Raw genomic sequence first — 20,298 nt, forward strand, 5'->3', positions numbered from 1 at the left:
TGGCATGTAACCCTGTAAAAGGCTTTTGCACATGTAAATAGATTTTATACACACATATGTGTGTATGTATATTTATAATTTTGTATTTGTATATCAGTTTATTACCCAAATGGCTGGTGACTAACTAAACAACATATGGAGTCTTAAAAAAAACAATCTCAATGGCCAGATCATAACTAAAATGCAAAAAAAGTGTATATTTGCCACTTTTTTCAGAAATCATGTCTTCATGTCAGTTTTTCTTGATCCTGTCACAGTTACTAGTTCTCTTTCTCTGTATATACACACTTATAGATGTATACATACATATATACATAAATATATACATATAAATACAAACATAAGTGTATGTATAATATTTTACAGTTTATTTAGCCTGAAAGTGATGTCTGATACTTGAAACCTTTGTCAATTATATTTGAAAGATCATGGAAAACAAAAGATACACTATAGGGGTGGAGATGGCTGAATATTGCCTCAATTTTCAAAGAAAATATGTGAATCTGTTGTCTTTAATTACCCAAACCCCTTCAGTAGGGATTCTTATTAATAGGCACGATATTTTCAATGTGCCAAGGACTTATTTTACAACAGACATGAAATGTGGAATTCTTTCTTGGATATATAATTTATATTAACATTTTTTGCTTTTAAGTTTTATCCAAATATCTGAAAAATCTAAGATAATGTAATTTCTGCATACTGTACTACTGCGTCATGTATATCTTATAATTCCTGGATGATTTATCTTTAGGTCTTGGTATCACAGACTCTATTGGACATATAGATTTTTATCCTAATGGAGGAAAAAAACAACCTGGCTGTCCCAAATCAATATTTTCAGGTAGATCTTTTGCACTCCAATTTTTGTATTTTCTCATTGGGCACAAGCATTTTTTTCTTCATAAATGTTTTTTAACTGATCCTTTTTCTGTTCTTCAACCTTCAAGAAGCCTATACCCCTTACTTGAAACTCTTCATCATAGCTGGTATGAGGACATAAGTATGCTCTTTTAGACTTACATTTCTTACATTATCAAAATCCACCAAATTAAAAGCATAAAGGAAGAAAAAATTATAATATTTGTATACGAGATGAAATGCAGTACTCAGCTGACAGATAAGTAATTAAAGGTGTGGGAAATCAGCTACATGCAGTTTCATCTGTTAAGTTCAGAAATTTCAATCCTGGATAGTGTCCTTAGAAGCTCATATCATGACCATTATTATAAAATTAAACCATATAAAAATTATTGCTTGCCTCAGATGATTTACACTGCAATGCAGAGTCTGGCATATAAGTGTCTAATAAATGTTTATCATTTGTTTCATTGGTAGTAGTCTGAACTAAGGGGCAGCTATATGGTACAGTGGGAAGAGCATCAGTTCTGGAATCAGGAAGCCCTGAGTTCAAATCCAACCTCAGATAGTTACTAGCTGGGTGACCTTGGGCAAGTCACTTAACCCTGTTTGTCTTAGTTTTCTCATCTGCAAAATGAGCTGGAGAAGGAAATGGCAAACTGACAGTATCTCTGCCAAGAAAATCCCTAAAAGGGGTCAGAAATACATTGGACACAACTGAAACAACTGAATAGTCTACAAAAGCATAGCATGATAATGAATGCCAAAATGTGACCAACATTGTTATGACAATCACTATCATTTCAGGGCCATTCACAGAGTGTCAATCATTCAGTTCTTTTTTATTTTTGGTTTTGAATTCTTTTTTTAAAATTTATTTATTTAGTTCATTTAATATTTTTAGTTTTCAACACTGATTTTCACAAGAGTTTGAATTACAAATTTTCTCCCCATTTCTATCCTCCCCCCCCACTCCAAGATGGCATATATTCTGACTGCCCCATTCCCCAGTCAGCACTCCTTTCTGTCACCCCACTCCCCACCCATCCCCTTTTCCCTTACTTTCTTTTCCAGCAAGATAAATTTCTATGCCCCATTGCCTGTATATCGTATTTCCTAGTTGCAAGCAAAAAAAAATTTTTTTAACATCTGTTTTTAAAACTTTGAGTTCCAAATTCTCTCCCCTCTTCCCTCCCCACCCACCCTCCCTAAGAAGGCAAGCAATTCAACATAGGCCACATGCATATCATTATGTAAAACCCTTCAACAATATTCATGTTGTGAAAGACTAACTATGTTTTGCTCCTTCCTAACCTATCCCCCTTTATTGAATTTTCTCCCTTGACCCTCTCCCTCTTTGAAAGTATTTGTTTTTGATTACCTCCTCCCCCTGTCTGCCCTCCCTTCTATTATGCCCCCTTTTTGATCTTCTTCCTCCTTCTTTCCTGTGGGGTAAGATGCCCAATTGAGTGTGCATGGTATTCCCTCCTCAGGTCAAATCTGATGAGAGCAAGATTTACTCATTCCTCCTCACCTGCCCCCTCTTCCCTTCCTACAGAACCGCTTTTTCTTGCCACTTTTATGTGAGATAATTTACCCAATTCTATCTTTCCCTTTCTCCCCCTCTCAATATATTCCTCTCTTATCCTTTAATTTGATTTTATTTTTTTAGATATCATCCCTTCATATTCAATTCACCCTGTGCCCTCTGGCTATACATATATATATACATACACATACATATATATGCATATTCCTTTCAGCTACTCTGATACTGAGGTCTCATGAATCATACGCACCATCGTTCCATGTAGGAATGTAAACAAAGCAGTTCAACTTTAGTAAGTCCCTTATAATTTCTCTTTCTTGTTTACCTTTTCATGCCTTTCTCTATTCTTGTGTTTGAAAGTCAAATTTTCTATTCAGCTCTGGTCTTTTCACTGAGAAATCTTGAAAGTCCTCTATTTTATTGAAAATACATATTTTGCCTTGGAGCATGATACTCAGTTTTGCTGGGTAGGTGATTCTTGGTTTTAATCCTAGCTCCATTGACCTCTGGAATATCATATTCCAAGCCCTTGGATCCCTTAATGTGGAAGCTGCTAGATCCTGTGTTATCCTGATTGTGTTTCCACAATACTCAAATTGTTTCTTTCTGGCTGCTTGTAATATTTTCTCCTTGGTCTGGGAGTTCTGGAATTTGGCAACAATATTCCTAGGAGTTTTCTTTTGGGGATCTTTTTTAGGAGGTGATTGGTGGATTCTTTCAATTTCTATTTTACCCTCAGGCTCCAGAATATCAGGGCAGTTCTCCTTGATAATTTCTTGAAAGATGAGATCTAGGCTCTGTTTTGATCATGGCTTTCAGGTAGTCCAATATTTTTTAAATTATCTCTCCTGGATCTATCCTCCAGGTCAGTGGTTTTTCCAATGAGATACTTCACATAGTCTTCCATTTTTCATTCCTTTGGTTCTGTTTTATAATATCTTGATTTCTCATCAAGTCACTAGCTTCCACTTGCTCCAATCTAATTTTTAAGGTAGTATTTTCTTCAGTGGTCTTTTGGACCTCCTTTTCCATTTGGCTAATTCTGCCTTTCAAGACATTCTTCTCCTCATTGGCTTTTTGGAGCTCTTTTGCCATTTGAGTTAGTCTATTTTTTTAAGGTGTTATTTTCTTCAGTATTTTTGGGTCTCCTTTAGCAAGTCATTGATTTGTTTTTCATGGTTTTCTTGCATCTCTCTCATTTCTCTTCCCAATTTTTCCTCTACTTCTCTTAGTTGCTTTTCCAAATCTTTTTTGAGCTCTTCCATGGCCTGAGACCAGTTCATGTTTTTCTTGGAGGCTTTTGATGTAGGCTCTTTGACTTTGTTGACTTCTTCTGGCTGTATGTTTTGGTCTTCTTTGTCACCAAAGAAAGATTCCAAAGTCTGAGTCTGAATCTGAGTCTGTTTTTGCTGCCTGGCAATGTTCCCAGTCAACTTACTTGACCCTTGAGTTTTTCATCGAGGTATGACTGCTTGTAGATTATAGAGTACTTTGTCCCAAGCTTGAGGGGCTACACTGTTGATTTCAGAGCTGTTTCTACACAAGAAGCTCTGCCACACCAGTGCTACTCCTCCCTCAAGAACTGCCAACCCGGACTGGACTCAGATCTAAGCTGGTTCTGCACTCCTGCTCAGATCTGCCACTTAATTCATCCCACTGGGCCCTGAAGCAATGGCAGCTGTAGCTCTGTAAGCAGCCTCAGAGCTGCATCATCTCTGCTGCCCCGAGGGCAGTGGCCAAACCACGAACTCCTTTCACTCTGTTCCAGCACCTTTTCCCACTAACTTTCTCTGTTGTCTTTGGTGTTTGTGGGTTGAGAAGTCTGATAACTGCCATAGCTCATTGATTCAGGGTGCTAGGGCCTGTTCCACCTGGCTCCTGGTCTGGTTGGTCCAGGCGTGGCTCACTTTGGGCTCTGCTCAGCTCTGCTCCCAGTTTCAAGTGATACACCTTACCCCATGACCATCCAGGCTGTCCTGGGCTGGAGTCCTGCTTCCCTCTGCTATTTCATGGGTTCTACAGTTCTAGGATTTGTTCAGAGCCATTTTTATAGGTGTTTTGGGGGACCTGGCGGGGAGCTCACGCAAGTCCCTGCTTTCCCGGCACCATCTTGGCTCTGTCCCCTCTTTCCATTAAATTCTTTTGAATAACTTTTGCATAACGGAATTTTCCAAAACATTGGGAAGTAAAAGTATTCTCTGAGGCACTATGTTACATTGTTGTCCTATACTGAATGCTCAATGGATACAAACTTTGGGGAAGGGCAAGACAGTAAGGTCAGGGAGGAAGAAATGAGGAAATAAGTTCTTGGTATTATACTTTTTTCTTTTTTTGTCTCAAGTGTGAAATATATCCTTCCATAGTGAAAAGTATGAAAATGGTGGTTAGGCTTCTTAAAGCATAATATGACTGAAGTATGTTAGCATTGATAGTAATATAATTAATTCAATACTCCATGATTCCAAAAGATAGATTATTTCATCACTGTGGGTATTCTTTCCACAATATAGTTTTTTTTTCCTCCCTGCTCTAATCACTGAAATTCCTGCTTAAGTTTCATGAACTGATTTGGCCAAAAAGAAATCATAGTCTTCTGAATCGCTCTCCCACATATTTTATGATAATGATCCTCTGAAAGCTTGGATTAACTCTTTCTCCTATGTCACTCTACTGCTAAACCCATGCTTGAAGCCTTTCCATATTGGTGAAAACTGCTGGTTTTTCTGTCATAGGCTTTGGGAATCCAGAGGCATCTTTTCACTGAAATGAGGTACAGTATTGGTATAAGATTTGAACTGTTAAAGAAATTAACAAAACTTCCTTGTGAGGGTTATGTCTTGAAGCATGTATGAAGCAGATATTCATATTAGATAATGAACTCCTGTGGATTCTTTTTGAAATACTTCCAGACAGCTAGAGCTGGTATAAATGAGTCTACGAAGAATAACAAGGAACAGTGAAAGAGCCAAAATAAATCCATAGGTCAGTTGGCAAGCCACAAATACAGGACTAGTGAGCATAGGAGGGAGGAGATATTAATGGGACTTTATAACTGAAAGTACTTTGTTGTTCTATGTCCACCTATTTTTATATTCTGGTAGGCACCAATCTTTTAGCAGGAATGACTTTTGAGTAAAGGGAATTGAAGATAATTGGTCTGAGACAGACTGAAAATGAGTTTTAGTACCAAGGACAAGTATTTCTTATGTGAGACTGTTTCTGACATCCATGCAATTATCTAAAACTAAAAGTTTGTTTGTTTATAAGTCAATAGTTTGGAGACAGACAGACAGACAGATATTGTTATGTCCTTACTACTGTGCCAAGCCCTGTACTAAGTGCTACAGATACAAATACAGACAAGGAAGATAGTCTCTGCCTTTGAGAAGTTTCTATTTAATTGAAGAAAAACAATACATAAGAGGAGCTTAAAGGGATGTGTGTTGGAAATGAGGAAGTATTTCAACACTGGCATTGTGTCAAGATGGCCAAGAAGTGATGCAGAGGCCTAGTTCAGGGAGAAATCTCACCTATAAGAACATGGCATCCTTGGAGAAAAGTTCAATGTTGGTGGAGAGGAGATGATAATGAAGGGAGGAGTATAGGCAGCATGGCTTGGAGATGTCTGGAATATCTTCCCATGCGTGTTCTCTCTCTCTCTCTCTCTCTCTCTCTCTCTCTCTCTCTCTCTCTCTCTCTCTCTCACACACACACACACACACACACACACACACACACACACACACACACATTTACTTGTCAACTGAAAGAAAAATCCCTGAGAAACCATGTTATAAATAGTGGTTAGGCATCTAGATCAATCCTTAAAATGTATCTGAACTCAATTTTTACTACCTCAAGAGTTAAATAGAATGATATTAAATAGAATGATCAAATCTAAGGCATATCTTGAACAAAAGTTGGCATTGAATAATGAATAGGTACAATGCCTTTGAGGCAGCTAGGTGACTCAGTAGATAGAGTGGTGGGCCTGGAGTCAGGAACACCTGAGTTCAAATCTGGCCTCAGACACTTACTAGCTATGAGATCCTAGGCAAGTTACTTAATCTCTGTTTGCCTTAATCCACTGGAGAAGGAAATGGCAAACTGCTCCAGTATCATTGTCAAGAAACTTCATGGACAGCATTGGCGTGCTATGGCCCATAAGGTCACAAAGAATCAGGTGCAATTGAATGACTAAAAAATTCCTTTAGATTCCCACTGAAACAGTCTGGCACGGATGAAAATTTCAGTTTGTTATAGTTGGAGAACAAAAGCTTTAAGTCAAGCCTGACTCTTAATGTGTGTACATTTTTCTGAAGACATGTGAACTTAACAGATGTGATATGATAGGCCTGTTGATATGTAGGAGTCAGGACTTCTACAATGTTATCAATGCCAGATCATAGGCAGCTACGCTTACAACACACAAATCAGCTATATTTTAGGTAGACAATTATTCAAGTGGTATAAAAATGTTAATTTAAAATCAGCATATAATTTACTTAAACATACCTCCTTTTGTTTTCTTTGGTTTTAATCATTAAGGACTCTCTTATATAAAATGTGCACACCAAAGAGCAGTTTTTTTATTCCTCTCATCTTTATCAATGAAGTGCAATCTGACTGCAATAACTTGTAATTCATATGAAGAATATAGAAATGGTAAATGTATTGACTGTGAAGCCTTTGGATTACATTTCTGCCCCACAATGGGTAAGATCTATGTAGGATTAATATTATATTTTGTGATAATGAAAATATTTGTACTAACATTTCTAATTCTAAGGGAAGATTTGTATTTCCAGATTTTACCTAATTACAAATGTCTTGTATAAAGTCAAAAAGACTCATACACTAATTATTTGAAATTCTCTGATGCAATGGAATAGTTTTATCCCTTTTCAGAGATTTTCAGGATCTTTGTTGGAGGTGATAAAGTATTTCTTCTTCAAAATATGGGGTTGGTCCTTGTGTCAGGGGCAAATGGGATAGGGAAAGACCACATCACTGTATTTGTTGGATAATTTGGCTTATGACATAAAACACATATGGACTAGCTGATTTATTCCCACTAGCAACCAGCGTAGTATCAGGTTCACAAAATAATGGCTGGCAAATACTTTGACACATAGATTATATGTACATAATGTATGAGAAGTTGTGAAAGTATTTTGAGGGAATAGAATATTTTTGTGAACCATTGTAAAATCCAAAGATGATTTCCATCATTTTTTTTCTTCTTCAAGAATTCTACCTCATGTATTTACCTTATAATTCAATTTGCAGGTTATTATGCTGATCTCTCGAAAAACTATATAATTAAAAGGAAGCCTCCTGGGTTAAATGCTTTTTTTGATACTTCACCAAAGGAACCATTCTGTTGTAAGTGGTTATATTAAGGAAAAATAGCTATTTGTATTTAATTTGCATTTCATTATGAATGTTTAACCTGCTGCTACCCTAACTGTAACATGTTCTTTTATGATAGATTGAAATTTTTGTTTTTGTTTTGGTACTATAATGATTGTATTATGCAAGTAAATGATACTTTATTGTCTTTGGCCAAAATGAAGTCAACAAGCATTTATTAAGTGCTTATTATGTGCCAGACATTATGCTAAGTCATGAGGAGACAAAGTCCATGCCTTCAAAGAGCTTACAATCTAATGGAGGAAACAATATACAAACAATTATATGAAAACAAAATATATATGGGATAATTTGAGATAATCACAGAGGGAAATCACTAGTATTAATAAGGACTAGCAAAGGGTTCTTACAAATGAAGGATGGCAGCAGGTAGAGATGAGTAGAAAGAGAATTCCAAATGTTAATGACGGTCAATGAAAATGAACGTTTGAGGTTATGGAATGTCTTATTCCAAGGATATCAAGGAGGCCAGTGTCACTGGATTTCAGAATACGTGAAGTAAAATATAAGAAGCCTAGAAAGGTAGGAGGCAGTCATGTTATGAAGAAGTTTAAAAATCAAACTGAAGATCTTCTATCTATCCAATCTAATGGGAAATTCACATGTAAATAAACAGCTAGACAAGTTAGGAAGACTGGAAGTCCTGTGCTGTCTGGGATCATTGGATGTGAATATCCACCAACTAATGAATCCATGTCACAAAAGAATTTCATACTATGTCCGAGGGAATTCACTAACAAATTATACATATGCAAACATTTACACGTTTAAACATACATGTACATACATTGTGCTATGTATGCATTTTGTGTTAATGCATGTGTGTGTGTGTAATTTTGACTGGACCTATGTATTAATACTCAAATAGATCTGAGTTTATTGATGAAAGTATTCCTTCCAGTTATGCAGTTCACGATCTATCATGGCCTGCCCTTTCTGTGAAATATCTTATTCATATCTTCCCATAAGTTCATTACAGGGAGTCCAACTAAGATATTTCTGGTTTTCTGTGCTTTCTGGACACCAACGGAACATTCAGGCTGCTCTTTATTTACATCAAGAGGTGTGCTAGAGCCAGCCATATAGGTTCATTAGAACCATTTATTAAATTTTCATTGTGAGCACTTACATCTCAGAAAGGAATAGACATGATCGATCAGGCTTCAATGTATTGTTTTGTTGATGGACTTGATTTTGAAAAGTGATGGGGAAAATAATAATGCAACTTAAAAGTGTGTACAGTTAAACATTTATCAGCATGTCCCTACCTATATCTCAGAGTGCCTTGTTGATCACATCTACATCTCTCTCAGTGTATTTTTCTTCCCCTATGCTCACACACACACCAACAATATACAAGGTGGGACCAATTGGGGAAATCAATGACAACATAGTGCTCCCTAACACAAAGATTAATCCTCTTCCCTCCAGCACATTCAACCCTAACCTCCTCTACCTTCCATGTCCTCTGTAGCTTCTGGAACTCAATCTATTATGATTGAGAAAGAACACAAGGTTCAGAAACAAAGGACCTAAGTTCAAATTGTGGCTCACTCACTAACTATCTATATTTTTTTTATATTTTACAGTCTATCATTATGTTCTTAATATTGGCATTATGGATAAAATTAAGAAGAAAGGTAATATTGAAATTAAGTTAAAAGACAAACATGGGATTATAGAAACATCAAAACTTAAACAGTAAGTTCTACTATAGCTAGGATGTATGTTTTCCTTTAATATAGAAATATTTTTGTCTTTCAGGAGAACCCAGTTGCTAGGTGAATTTAAATTAATGAAAGTTTGCCTTCATGTAATTTCAGAGTTGAAATATTTGAGAACATCTATCTCAACCCTTACAATTCACAAATGAGGATATTACTGCTCAGAGGGACAAAGTAATGAAGCCAGGGTCACTTAGTAAGAGGTCAGGTTAAAATGGGAATTGGTATTCTTAACCCTGCATCAATCACTATTTCATTTTTTGTTTGTCAAATATTATTTATTTAATATTTGAATTACAAATTTTCTCCCCATTTCTACCCTCCACCCACTCCAAGATGGCATTTATTCTGACTGCCCCATCCCCCAGTCAGCCCTCACTTCTGTCACCCCACTCCTCCCCATGCCCTTTTCCCTTACTTTCTTGTAGGGCAAGATAAATTTCTATTGCCCCATTGCCTTTATATCTTATTTCCTAGTTGCATGCAAAAACTTTTTTTTGAATGTCTCTTTTTAAAGCTTTGAGTTCCAAATTGTCTCCCCTCTTCCCTCCCCACCCACCCTCCCTAAGAAGGCAAGCAATTCAACATAGGCCACATGTGCATCATTATGTAAAACCCTTCCACAATACTCATCATGTTGTGAAAGACTAACTATATTTTGTTCCTTCCTATCCTATCCCCCTTTATTGAATTTTCTCCCTTGACCCTGTCCATTTTTGAAAGTGTTTGCTTTTGATTACCTCCTCCCCCACCTGCCCTCCTTGCTATTGTCCCCCCTTGTTTATCTCCTTCCTCCTTCTTTCCTGTGGGGTAAGATACACAATTTATTGTCTATGTTATTCCCTCCTCAGGTCAAATCCAATGAGAGTAAGATTCATTCATTCCCCCCCACCTGCCCCCTCTTCCCTTCCAACAGAACTGCTTTTTCTTGCCACTTTTATGTGAGATGATTTACCCCACTCTATCTCTCCCTTTCTCCCTCTCTCAACATATTCCTCTCTCATCCCTTAATTTGATTTTATTTTTTCAGATGTCATCCTTTCATATTCAACTCGCCCTGTGTGCCTCTCTCTCTCTCTCTCTCTCTCTCTCTCTCTCTCTCTCTCTCTCTCTCTCTCTCTCATAAATTTATGTATGTATGTATGTATATTCCCTTCAGCTACTTTAATACTGAAGTCTCATGAATTATGCACATCATCTTTACAAGTAGGAATGTAAACAAAACAGTTCAACTTTAGTAAGTCCCTTAAGAATTCTCTTTCTTGTTTACCTTTTCATGCTTCTCTTGATTCTTGTGTTTGAAAGTCAAATTTTCTATTCAGCTCTGATCTTTTCACTGAGAAAGCTTGAAAGTCCTCTATTTTATTGAAAATCCATATTTTGCCTTGAAGCATGATACTCAGTTTTGCTGGGTAGGTGATTCTTGGTTTTAATCCTAGCTCCATTGACCTCTGGAATATCATATTCCAAGCCCTTGGATCCCTTAATGTAGAAGCTGCCAGATCTTGTGTTATCCTGATTGTGTTTCCACAATACTCAAATTGTTTCTTTCTGGCTGCTTGCAGTATTTTCTCCCTGATCTGGGAGTTCTGGAATTTGGTGACAATATTCCTAGGAGTTTTCTTTTGGGGATCTTTTCAGGAGGTGATCGGTGTATTCTTTCAATTTCTATTTTACCCTCTGGCCCTAGATGATATCTAGGCTCTTTTTTTGATCATGGCTTTCAGGTAGTCCAATAATTTTTAAATTATCTCTCCTGGATCTATTTTCCAGGTCAGTGGTTTTTCCAATGAGATATTTCACATTGTCTTCCATTTTTCATTCCTTTGGTTCTGTTTTATAAAATCTCGATTTCTCATCAAGTCACTAGCTTCCACTTGCTCCAATCTAATTTTTAAGGTGATATTTTCTTCAGTGGTCTTTTGGGCCTCCTTTTCCATTTGGCTAATTCTGCCTTTCAAGGCATTCTTCTCCTCATTGACTTTTTTGGAGCCCTTTTGCCACTTGAGTTAGTCTATTTTTTAAGGTGTCATTTTCTTCAATATTTTTTGGGTCTCCTTTGGCAAGTCATTGACTTGTTTTTCAAGGTTTTCTCACATCATTCTCATTTCTCTTCCCAATGTTTCTTCTACTTCTCTAACTTGCTTTTCCAAATCCTTTTTGAGCTCTTCCATGGCCTAAGACTAGTTCATGTTTTTCTTGAAGGCTTTTGATGTAGGCACTTTGACTTTGCTGACTTCTTCTGGCTGTGTGTTTCAGTCTTTTTTGTCACCAAAGAAAGATTTCAAATTCTGAGTCTGAATCTGATTCTGTTTTTGCTGCCTGGTCATGTTCCCAGCCAACTACTTGACCCTTGAATTTTTCGTTGGGGTATGGCTGCTTGTAGAGTATAGAGTGCTTTGTCCCAAGCTTGAGGGGCTGCACTGTTGTTTTCAGAACTATTTCTACACAGTAAGCTCTGCCACACCAGCATTCCTCCTCCCCCAAGAACCACCAACCCGGATTTCGACTCAGATCTAAGCAAGCTCTGCACTCCTGTGTGATCCAGCACTTAATTCCTCCCACTTCCTCCCACCAGGTGGGCCTGGTCCAGAAGCAACTGCAGCTATAGTTCTCTAGCACCATCTCCACTGCTCCTGGGGAGGTGGCCAAACCACAAACTCCTTTCACTCTGCCCCCGCAGTTTTTTCCCACTAACCTTCTCTGTTGTCTTTGGTGTTTGTGGGTTGAGAAGTCTGGCAACTGCCACAGCTCACTGATTCCTGTTCCACCTGCCTCCCAGTCTGGCTGCTACAGGCACAGCCCACACTGGGCTCTGCTCTGCTCCGCTCCCAGCTCTGTGGGATAGACCTTACCCAGTGACCATCCAGGCTGTCCTGGCCTGGAGCCCTGCTTCCTTTTCTATTTCGTGAATTCTGCAGGTCTAGAATTTGTTCAGAGCCATTTTTATCGGCATTTGGAGGGTACTGGGGGAGAGCTGTAGGGAAGTCCCTGCTTTCCAGCTGCCATCTTGGCTCTGCCCCCCCCCACTCTTTCATTTTTAGGTAGCTTTTATTTGGGGAATTCTTTTCCTCTGTGACCAAATAATCGCTGTTCCTTCTTTGCTGAATGCTCATCCCTTTCAGTCTCCTTGAACGTGGTCTTCCCCAAAAAGTTTGTCTTTGACTCTATTTTTTTTTATCTCTGCACTTTTTCTCTTACTGATCTTTTATATTCTCACTATTTCAATTATTACGTGTAAACAGATGGTAACTGATAGACGTTTGTTTACAAATTTCTACTACATTCCACAAGACTATTTCATTGTAACATGAAAGTTAAGGTATTCTAAACTAAACTCATCTTCCCAATGCCCTTTCTCCCTATTCTCTTTTGCTTCTCTTCTTTGGATTGTCCTTCAATTCTGTATATTTACATTCCCAATCAATTATCTTCTCTTTTGTTTCCTTGGTGAGACTTGCTACCATGAATTCAAAATTTTCTATTCTACTAATCATTTATGCCATGGAGGCCTAAATTTCTTGCCATGATTCATAGTTCTCTCTTGAATTGTTTGAAAACACATCCTGCTGTGGTTTTGTGTTACCTTGGAAATCCACAGGGTCCTCTGCCTCATCAGGTATTGAATCACGTTCCTTTGTTTTACACTATTTATTCATGGAACTCTAAATTTGTCTACTAGATCTGGATGCCAAATTTCCTTTGATTGTTATTGTCTTCCCTGTTGGATTTTCTCAAAATCTTTGGGTTTTCTTTCTCCTCAGAATTTTTGTAATTTCAATCTTTCCACACCCCCTTACTTTTCCCTATTGCTAACTTTCTGACTTCCTCCCTTCTGAGGATGGTTTCCTAGGGGATGAGATCTCAAAACATATCGGTCTCTTCCCATGCTGGGCAATTCATAGTCTACCAGCACAGGTCTCTCCCTCAAGGGACTTGAAAAAGGTGAGGAGCAGAATTGGCCCCAGGTAGATGCTATGACTTTTTCCTTAGGCTTTGTAGAGTGCCACAACCTGCCCTGCACCCCCTGCCACCATGGAATTCTGCCCCATTCCTTTTTTTTCTGTTTTCTAGCCCAGCATTACAGAACACTGTCCTATAAAAGAAAACATATAGGCTATTCTAGTACAGATGTATGACTCAAGTAATGGAGTTTTTGAGGATGGGACAGACATGGAAATATTTTGTTTTGTTTTGAAATAGAGATTCAGCTAGTAATTGGGAGAAATTAAAGTGAGAGAGTGAGGATCAATCAATGTAGTCTTCTGTGTGATGCTTGTAAAGCCAGTGGCTCTCCTTAATATCTCCTTTCTCTGCCATAATCTTGTCCTCTCTTTGGTCCTTAAAGATGATCTAGAAATATCATTCTTCTTTATGTAATTAGTACTTTATTTTTTCCAATTACTTGAAAATTTTCAGCATTCATTTTTTCGTAAGATTTTGAGTTCTAAATTTTTCTCCCTCTCTCTTTTATATCCCCCCCTCCACAAGATGGAAAGCAATCTGATATATATTATACATGTGCAATCATGTAAAATATATTTCCATATTAGTCATTCTGTGAAAGAATAAACAAAAGAAAAGCATAAAAAACACAAAGAATGTGAAATAGTATGCTTCGGTCTGCATTCAGACTCCATCAGTTCTTTCTCTGGATGCGGATAGCATTTTTCATTGTAAGTCTTATGAAATTGTCTTGGGTCATTGTATTACTGAGAAGAGCTGAGTCAATCATAGTTGATCATTGTACAGTGTACATTATGTTACTGTGTACAATATTCTCTTGGTTCTACTCACTTCATTCAGCATCAGTTCGTGTAAGTTTTTCTGTTTTTCTGAAATCCACCTGCTTAAATTATATTTCTTATAACACAAGCACATTCTATTACACTAATATACCACAATTTCTTCAGCTGTCCATCTTATGGGCATTCCCTCAATTTCTAATTCTTTGCCAACACAACAAAAACTGCTGTAAATATTTTTCTATATGTACATCCTTTTCCCTTTTTAAAAAAAAAAATCTCTTCGGGATACAGGCCTATAAGTGGTATTGCTGGATCAAAGAGTATACATAGTTTGATTTCTCTTTGGGTATAGTTCAAAATTGCTCTCCAAAATGGTTGGATTAGTTCACAACTCTATAATAATGCATTAGTGTCCCAATTTTCCCACATCTTCTACAACATTTATCATTTTCCTTTTCTGTCATATTAGCCAATCTGATAGGTGTGAGGTGATACCTCAGAGTTGTTTTTATTTGCATTTTTCTAATCAATAGTGATTTAGAGCAATTTTATATGACTAGAGATAGCTTTGATTTCTTCATCTGAAAACTGCCTGTTTCTATCACTTAACTATTTATCAATTGGGAAATGACTTGTATTTTTATAAATTTGACTTGTTTCTCTATATATTTGAGAAACAAGGCCTTTATCTGAGACATTTGCTGTAAAAACTGTCTCCTAGCTACAGGGTTCTGCTTTCCTTCTAATCTTGGTTGCACTCATTTTATTTGTGCAAAAACTTTTTAATTTAATATAATCAAAATTATCCATTTTGCATTTCTATTTTGCTCTCAGTCTCTTGTTTGGTCATAAATTCTTCCCTTCTCCATAGATCTGACAGATAAAGTATTCCTTGCTCTCCTAATTTGCTTATGGTATCACCTTTTATGTCTAAATCATGTACCCATTTTGACCTCATCTTGTTATACAGTATAAAATGTTGGTTTCTGCTATTTATATTTGTATATTTATGTTTGTATGTATGTATACACACATGTATTTGTATGCACATAGTGTATATACACACTCCTTTGAGAAGCAAGTGTGGAAGAGGATATGAGATGGACATGATAAAAGATAGGGCAGATTAAAAGAGGCAGTGATCAGAAAGAAAACAGAAGTTTGAACACAAACAAGGTAAAATGAGAGAGAAGAATAAACAGAAAACAACAAAAATGGAGGGAAACACACAGTTAGTAACTATAACTGAATTTGAATGGGATGAATTCACCCATAAAATAGAATAGATTAGAGACCAGAATCCAATGATAAGCTGTTTATAAAAAACACACCTGAAACAGAAAGACATACACACAGAGTCAAAATAAGGGGCTAGAGCAGAAGCTATTATGCTTCAAGTAAAGTAAAAAATTTTTAAAGGTAGGTATAACAATTATGATCTCAGACAAAGCAAAGCAAAAATAGACCTAATTAAAAGGGATAAGCAGGGAAACAACATTTTGCTAAAGGGTATCATAGACAATGAAGTAAATTTTAATACTAAACACATTCATCAAGTGGCATAGCATCCAAATTATTGAAGGAAAAGTTAATAAGGAAATAGATAATAAAACTATAGTAGTTAAGGACCCAAATTTTCCCTTCTCAGAACTCGATAAATCTAACCATAAAATAAAAAAAGAAAAAATCAAGGCAACAAATAGAATTTTAGAAAAGCTAGATATGATAAGCTTTTGAAGAAAAGTGAATGCAAATAGAAAGTAATATACCTTTTTCTCAATTGTACATGGCACCTTCACAAAAATTGAACATGTATGAGGACATAATAACCTTATAACCAAATGCAGAAAAGCAGAAATGTCAAATGCAACCTTTTCAGACCATAATGAAATAAATAATTATGTTCAATAAGTTATGCTGAGTTAGAAGAAACAGTGGATAGAGTTCCAGATCTGGAGTCAGAAAGACTCATCTTCCTGATTTGTGACCCTGGGTAAGTCACTTAACCCTGTTTGCCTCAGTTTCTTCATCTGTAAAATGAGCTGGGGTAGAAAATGTCAAACCATTTTAGTATTTTGCCAAGAAAACTCCAAATTGTGTCATGAAGAGTCAGACATGACTGAAACAACTGGACAACAACAAAAGGACCTTAAAAGCCTAGATTGAAAATTAAAAGGAAACTAAATAAACAAATCTTAAAGAATGAGTGGATGAAAGAACAAATCATAGAAACAATTAAAATTTCATTGAAGAGAATGACAACAATATATCAAAATTTGTGGAATGCAGCCAAAGCAGTATTTGGAGGAAAATTCATATCTCTAAATGCTTACATCAATGAAAGGGTGGTAGGTGGAGAGAGAAGATCAATGAATTGAGAATGTTAACAAAAAATTAGAAAAAGAACAAATTAAAAATCCCTAATTAAACACCAAAATAGAAATCTTGAAAATCAAAGGAGAGATTAATAAATAAATAAGACTAACTTGATTTGAAAAATAAGAAAACTAAATTACCAGTAAAAAAGTGAAAAGAATAAATATACCATCAATGAAGATGAAATTAAAGGTATTTTAGGAGCAATAATAGATCACCAATAAATCTGGTGATCTAAGTTAAATGGATATTTACAAACATATAAATTGCCTAGATTAACAGAAGAAATAGAACACTTAAATAACCCTATCTTATAAAAATAAATGGAAGAACCTATGAGTTTCCAAGAGAAAAAATCGTCAAGACCAGATGGATTTACAAGGAAATTCTACCAAACATTTTAAAATCAATTAATTCTAATGCAATATAAACTATTCAGAAAAATGGATAAAGGAGTCCTCTAAAATTTCTTTTATGACACAAATATGATTCTGATTCCAAAACCAGGAAGAGCAAACACAGAAAGAAAACTGTAGACCAATTTCTCTGAGTATTGATTTAAAATTTTACATAACATACTAATAAGATTAGAGAGCAATATATCACAAAAATCATACACCATGATTAGGTGTAATTTATACCCAAAATAGGACTGGTTCAATATTAGGAAAACTATCAGCATAATTGAACATATCAATAAAAAACAATAAAAATCACGATTATATCAATAGATGCAGAAAATGTTTTGACAAAACACAATACTCATTCCTATTAAAAACACTAGAAAGCATTGGAATTAATGGACCTTTCCTTAAAATTATAAGGAATAGTATTTATCTAAAACAAAGAACAAGAATTATCTGTAACAGGGATAAACTTGAAGCCTTCTCAATAAGATTAGAAATGAAATGAGGATGCCCATGATCTCCATTAATATTCAACATTATACTAGATGTGATAGCTGTAGCAATAAGACAAGAAAAAGAAGTTGAAGAAATAAGAACAGGCAATGAGAAATTGAAATTATAACTCATTGAAGGTGATATGATGATACACTTAGAGAATCAACTAAAAAGTAGTTAAAAACAATTAACTATTTTAGTAAAGATGCAAGATTTTAAATAAACACACAAATATCATCATCATTTCTATATATTACCAACAAAGTACAGCAGGAAGAGCTAGAAAGAGAAATTCCATTTAAAATAAGGGCAAGGCATATAAAATACTTGGGAGTCTTCCTGCCAAAATGAACCTAGCAACTATATGAACACAATTACAAAATACTTTCCACACAAATACAGATATATACAACTGGAGAAATATTAATTGTTCGTGGATAGGCTCAGCCAACATAATAAAAATATAATAACAATTCTACCTAAATTAATTTACTGATTCAGGGCCATACCAATCAAGCTACCAAAGAATTATTTTATAGAGTTAGAAAAAATAATAACATTCATCAAGAAGGACTAAAGGTCAAGAATATCAGGAGAATCAATGAAAAAACATCATGAAGTAAAGCAGCCTAGCAGTACCAGATTTCAAAGTATTTTACAAAACAGTAATCATCAAGACAATTTGGTACTGCCCAAGAAATATAGTGCTAGATCAATGGAATAGATTAAGTACACAATATGTCATAGTAAAAGATCATAGTAATCTGATGTTTGATAAAATCAAAGGTACAAGTTTTAGGGACAAAAATTCACTATTTGACCAAAATGACTGAGAAAACTGGAAAGCAGATTGGCAGAAGCTAGATATAAACCACTAGCTCACAATATCTGCCAAAAGGGTGATATCACAAGCAAATTAGGCAAGCAAGGAAAAATATACCTGTCAGATATACGGATAAGAGAAGAATTTATGACCAACAAGAGACAGAGAGGATCATGGGAAGTAAAATGGATAATTTTGAGTACATTAAATTGAAATTTTTTTACACAAACAAAACCATTGCAACCAAGATTAGAATGAAAGCAATAAGCTGGAGGAAATTTTTTACAGCAAGTTTCTCTGATCAAGGCCTCATTCTGAAATAAATGGGGAACTAAGTCAAATGAACATAAATAAAAGCCTTTTCCCAATTGATACATGGTTAAAGGATATGAAAAGGCAATCTTTGGGAGAAGACATTAAGTCTAATTATAATCATAAGAAAAAAATCTCTTAATCATTAGTGATGAGAGAAGTGCAAATTAAAACAACTCTGAAGTACCACCTCACTCCCAACAGATTTGATATCATGGCATGACAAATACTGGAGGGGACGTCAAAAAATTAGGATACTAATGCATTGTTGGTGGAGTTGTGAACTGGTTCAACTAGTCCAGAGAACAAATTGAAACTATGCCCAAAGGGTGATAAAACTGTGCATACCTTTTGACTTAGCTAAAGGTCTGTATCCCAAAGATATCAAAGAAAAAATAAAATTTGTACAAAAACATTTTATAGTAGCTTTGCGGTGGGGGGGGGAGGGGGAGTGAAGAATTGAAAATCGAGGGCATGTCCATCAATTGGGAGATGGTTGAACTAGTTGTGGTATATGATTATGATGGAATACTATCGTGCTGTAAGAAATGACAAACAATATGTTTTCAGAAAAACCTGGGAAGATCTATATGAACTGATGCAAATTGAAGGGAGCAGAACCAGAAAAACATTGTCCACAACATCTGCAATATTGTAGTGATGATCAGCTGTGAAAGACTGAGCTACTCTGATCAATATGATGATCAAACATAATTCTGAAGGACTCATAAGGGAAAATTCTATCCCCCTTGAGAGGGAAAACTGATGAATTCTGAGTGCAGATTGAAATATAATTTTTCATTTTCTTTTTTTTTTGTTTTTCTTTATCATGGCTAAATAGGGAGATGTTTTGAATCATTTCACATATGTAGTTGATGTCATATTTCTTGCCTTCTCAATAAAAGGGGACAGAAGGGAGAAAATTCAGAACTCAAAAGTTTTTTTTTTAATTAATGATTAAAATAAATGATAAATTTATCTAAAAAGTAGCAACTAAAATAATCAAGACAAGGACAAAACTGATATTTACATTTATATAGTCTATCAAGAAGGGGTTTATTAAATGAAATAACAAGCACACTTATGGCAGAATTCCTGCTTAAGAAAAATCTAATTTAAATATTTCTCTATAATTATAAGAGTCCTATTTATATAAACCTGAATAATATGTGTGTTGTTTTCTTATTTGTCTGCTAAATCAAATCCAAAAGATTTCTACCAGGTAACATTGTGCTTAAGTTTAGGTATTAAGGTAAAAATATATTTCTTTTAAAAAATATAATTCAGATATTATTACTATGGTGGACAGTTCTATTGGTCAGACTTATTGAACTTCCCCCCATACTTAAAATTATAGAACTTATTTCAAATGATTTGAATGTTGAACTGTGATGTATTTTCTTTTTTTTTTAATTCAGGGATAAAATGACATTTCCTGAATATTCAGAAATTCGTATTCTTGCTGGATTTAACAATGATTTTAAAGAAATTTCACAAATCATTTTGAAATACATTCCAAAGTCTCCATTCTTTATATGTTATAGATGTCAGTACCAAATTCACCATATCA

At 35.6% G+C, this 20,298-nt stretch overlaps 1 protein-coding gene across 1 annotated transcript in view; it reads left to right on the forward strand.

Moving 5' to 3' along the window:
- The window catches only part of LOC118837226 (lipase member I-like), a 52,096-nt gene extending 42,548 nt beyond the window's left edge, over positions 1 to 9,548 (forward strand). Inside the window, exons 5-8 of the mRNA XM_036744154.1 lie at positions 755 to 844; positions 6,959 to 7,126; positions 7,700 to 7,795; positions 9,433 to 9,548. Coding sequence (XP_036600049.1) covers positions 755 to 844; positions 6,959 to 7,126; positions 7,700 to 7,795; positions 9,433 to 9,548 — 470 coding nt within the window. The remainder of the gene's footprint in view (positions 1 to 754; positions 845 to 6,958; positions 7,127 to 7,699; positions 7,796 to 9,432) is intronic.
- Positions 9,549 to 20,298: the final 10,750 nt, after the last annotated feature.

Source organism: Trichosurus vulpecula, chromosome 2, assembly GCF_011100635.1.
Source record: "Trichosurus vulpecula isolate mTriVul1 chromosome 2, mTriVul1.pri, whole genome shotgun sequence".
Taxonomy (NCBI): domain Eukaryota; kingdom Metazoa; phylum Chordata; class Mammalia; order Diprotodontia; family Phalangeridae; genus Trichosurus; species Trichosurus vulpecula.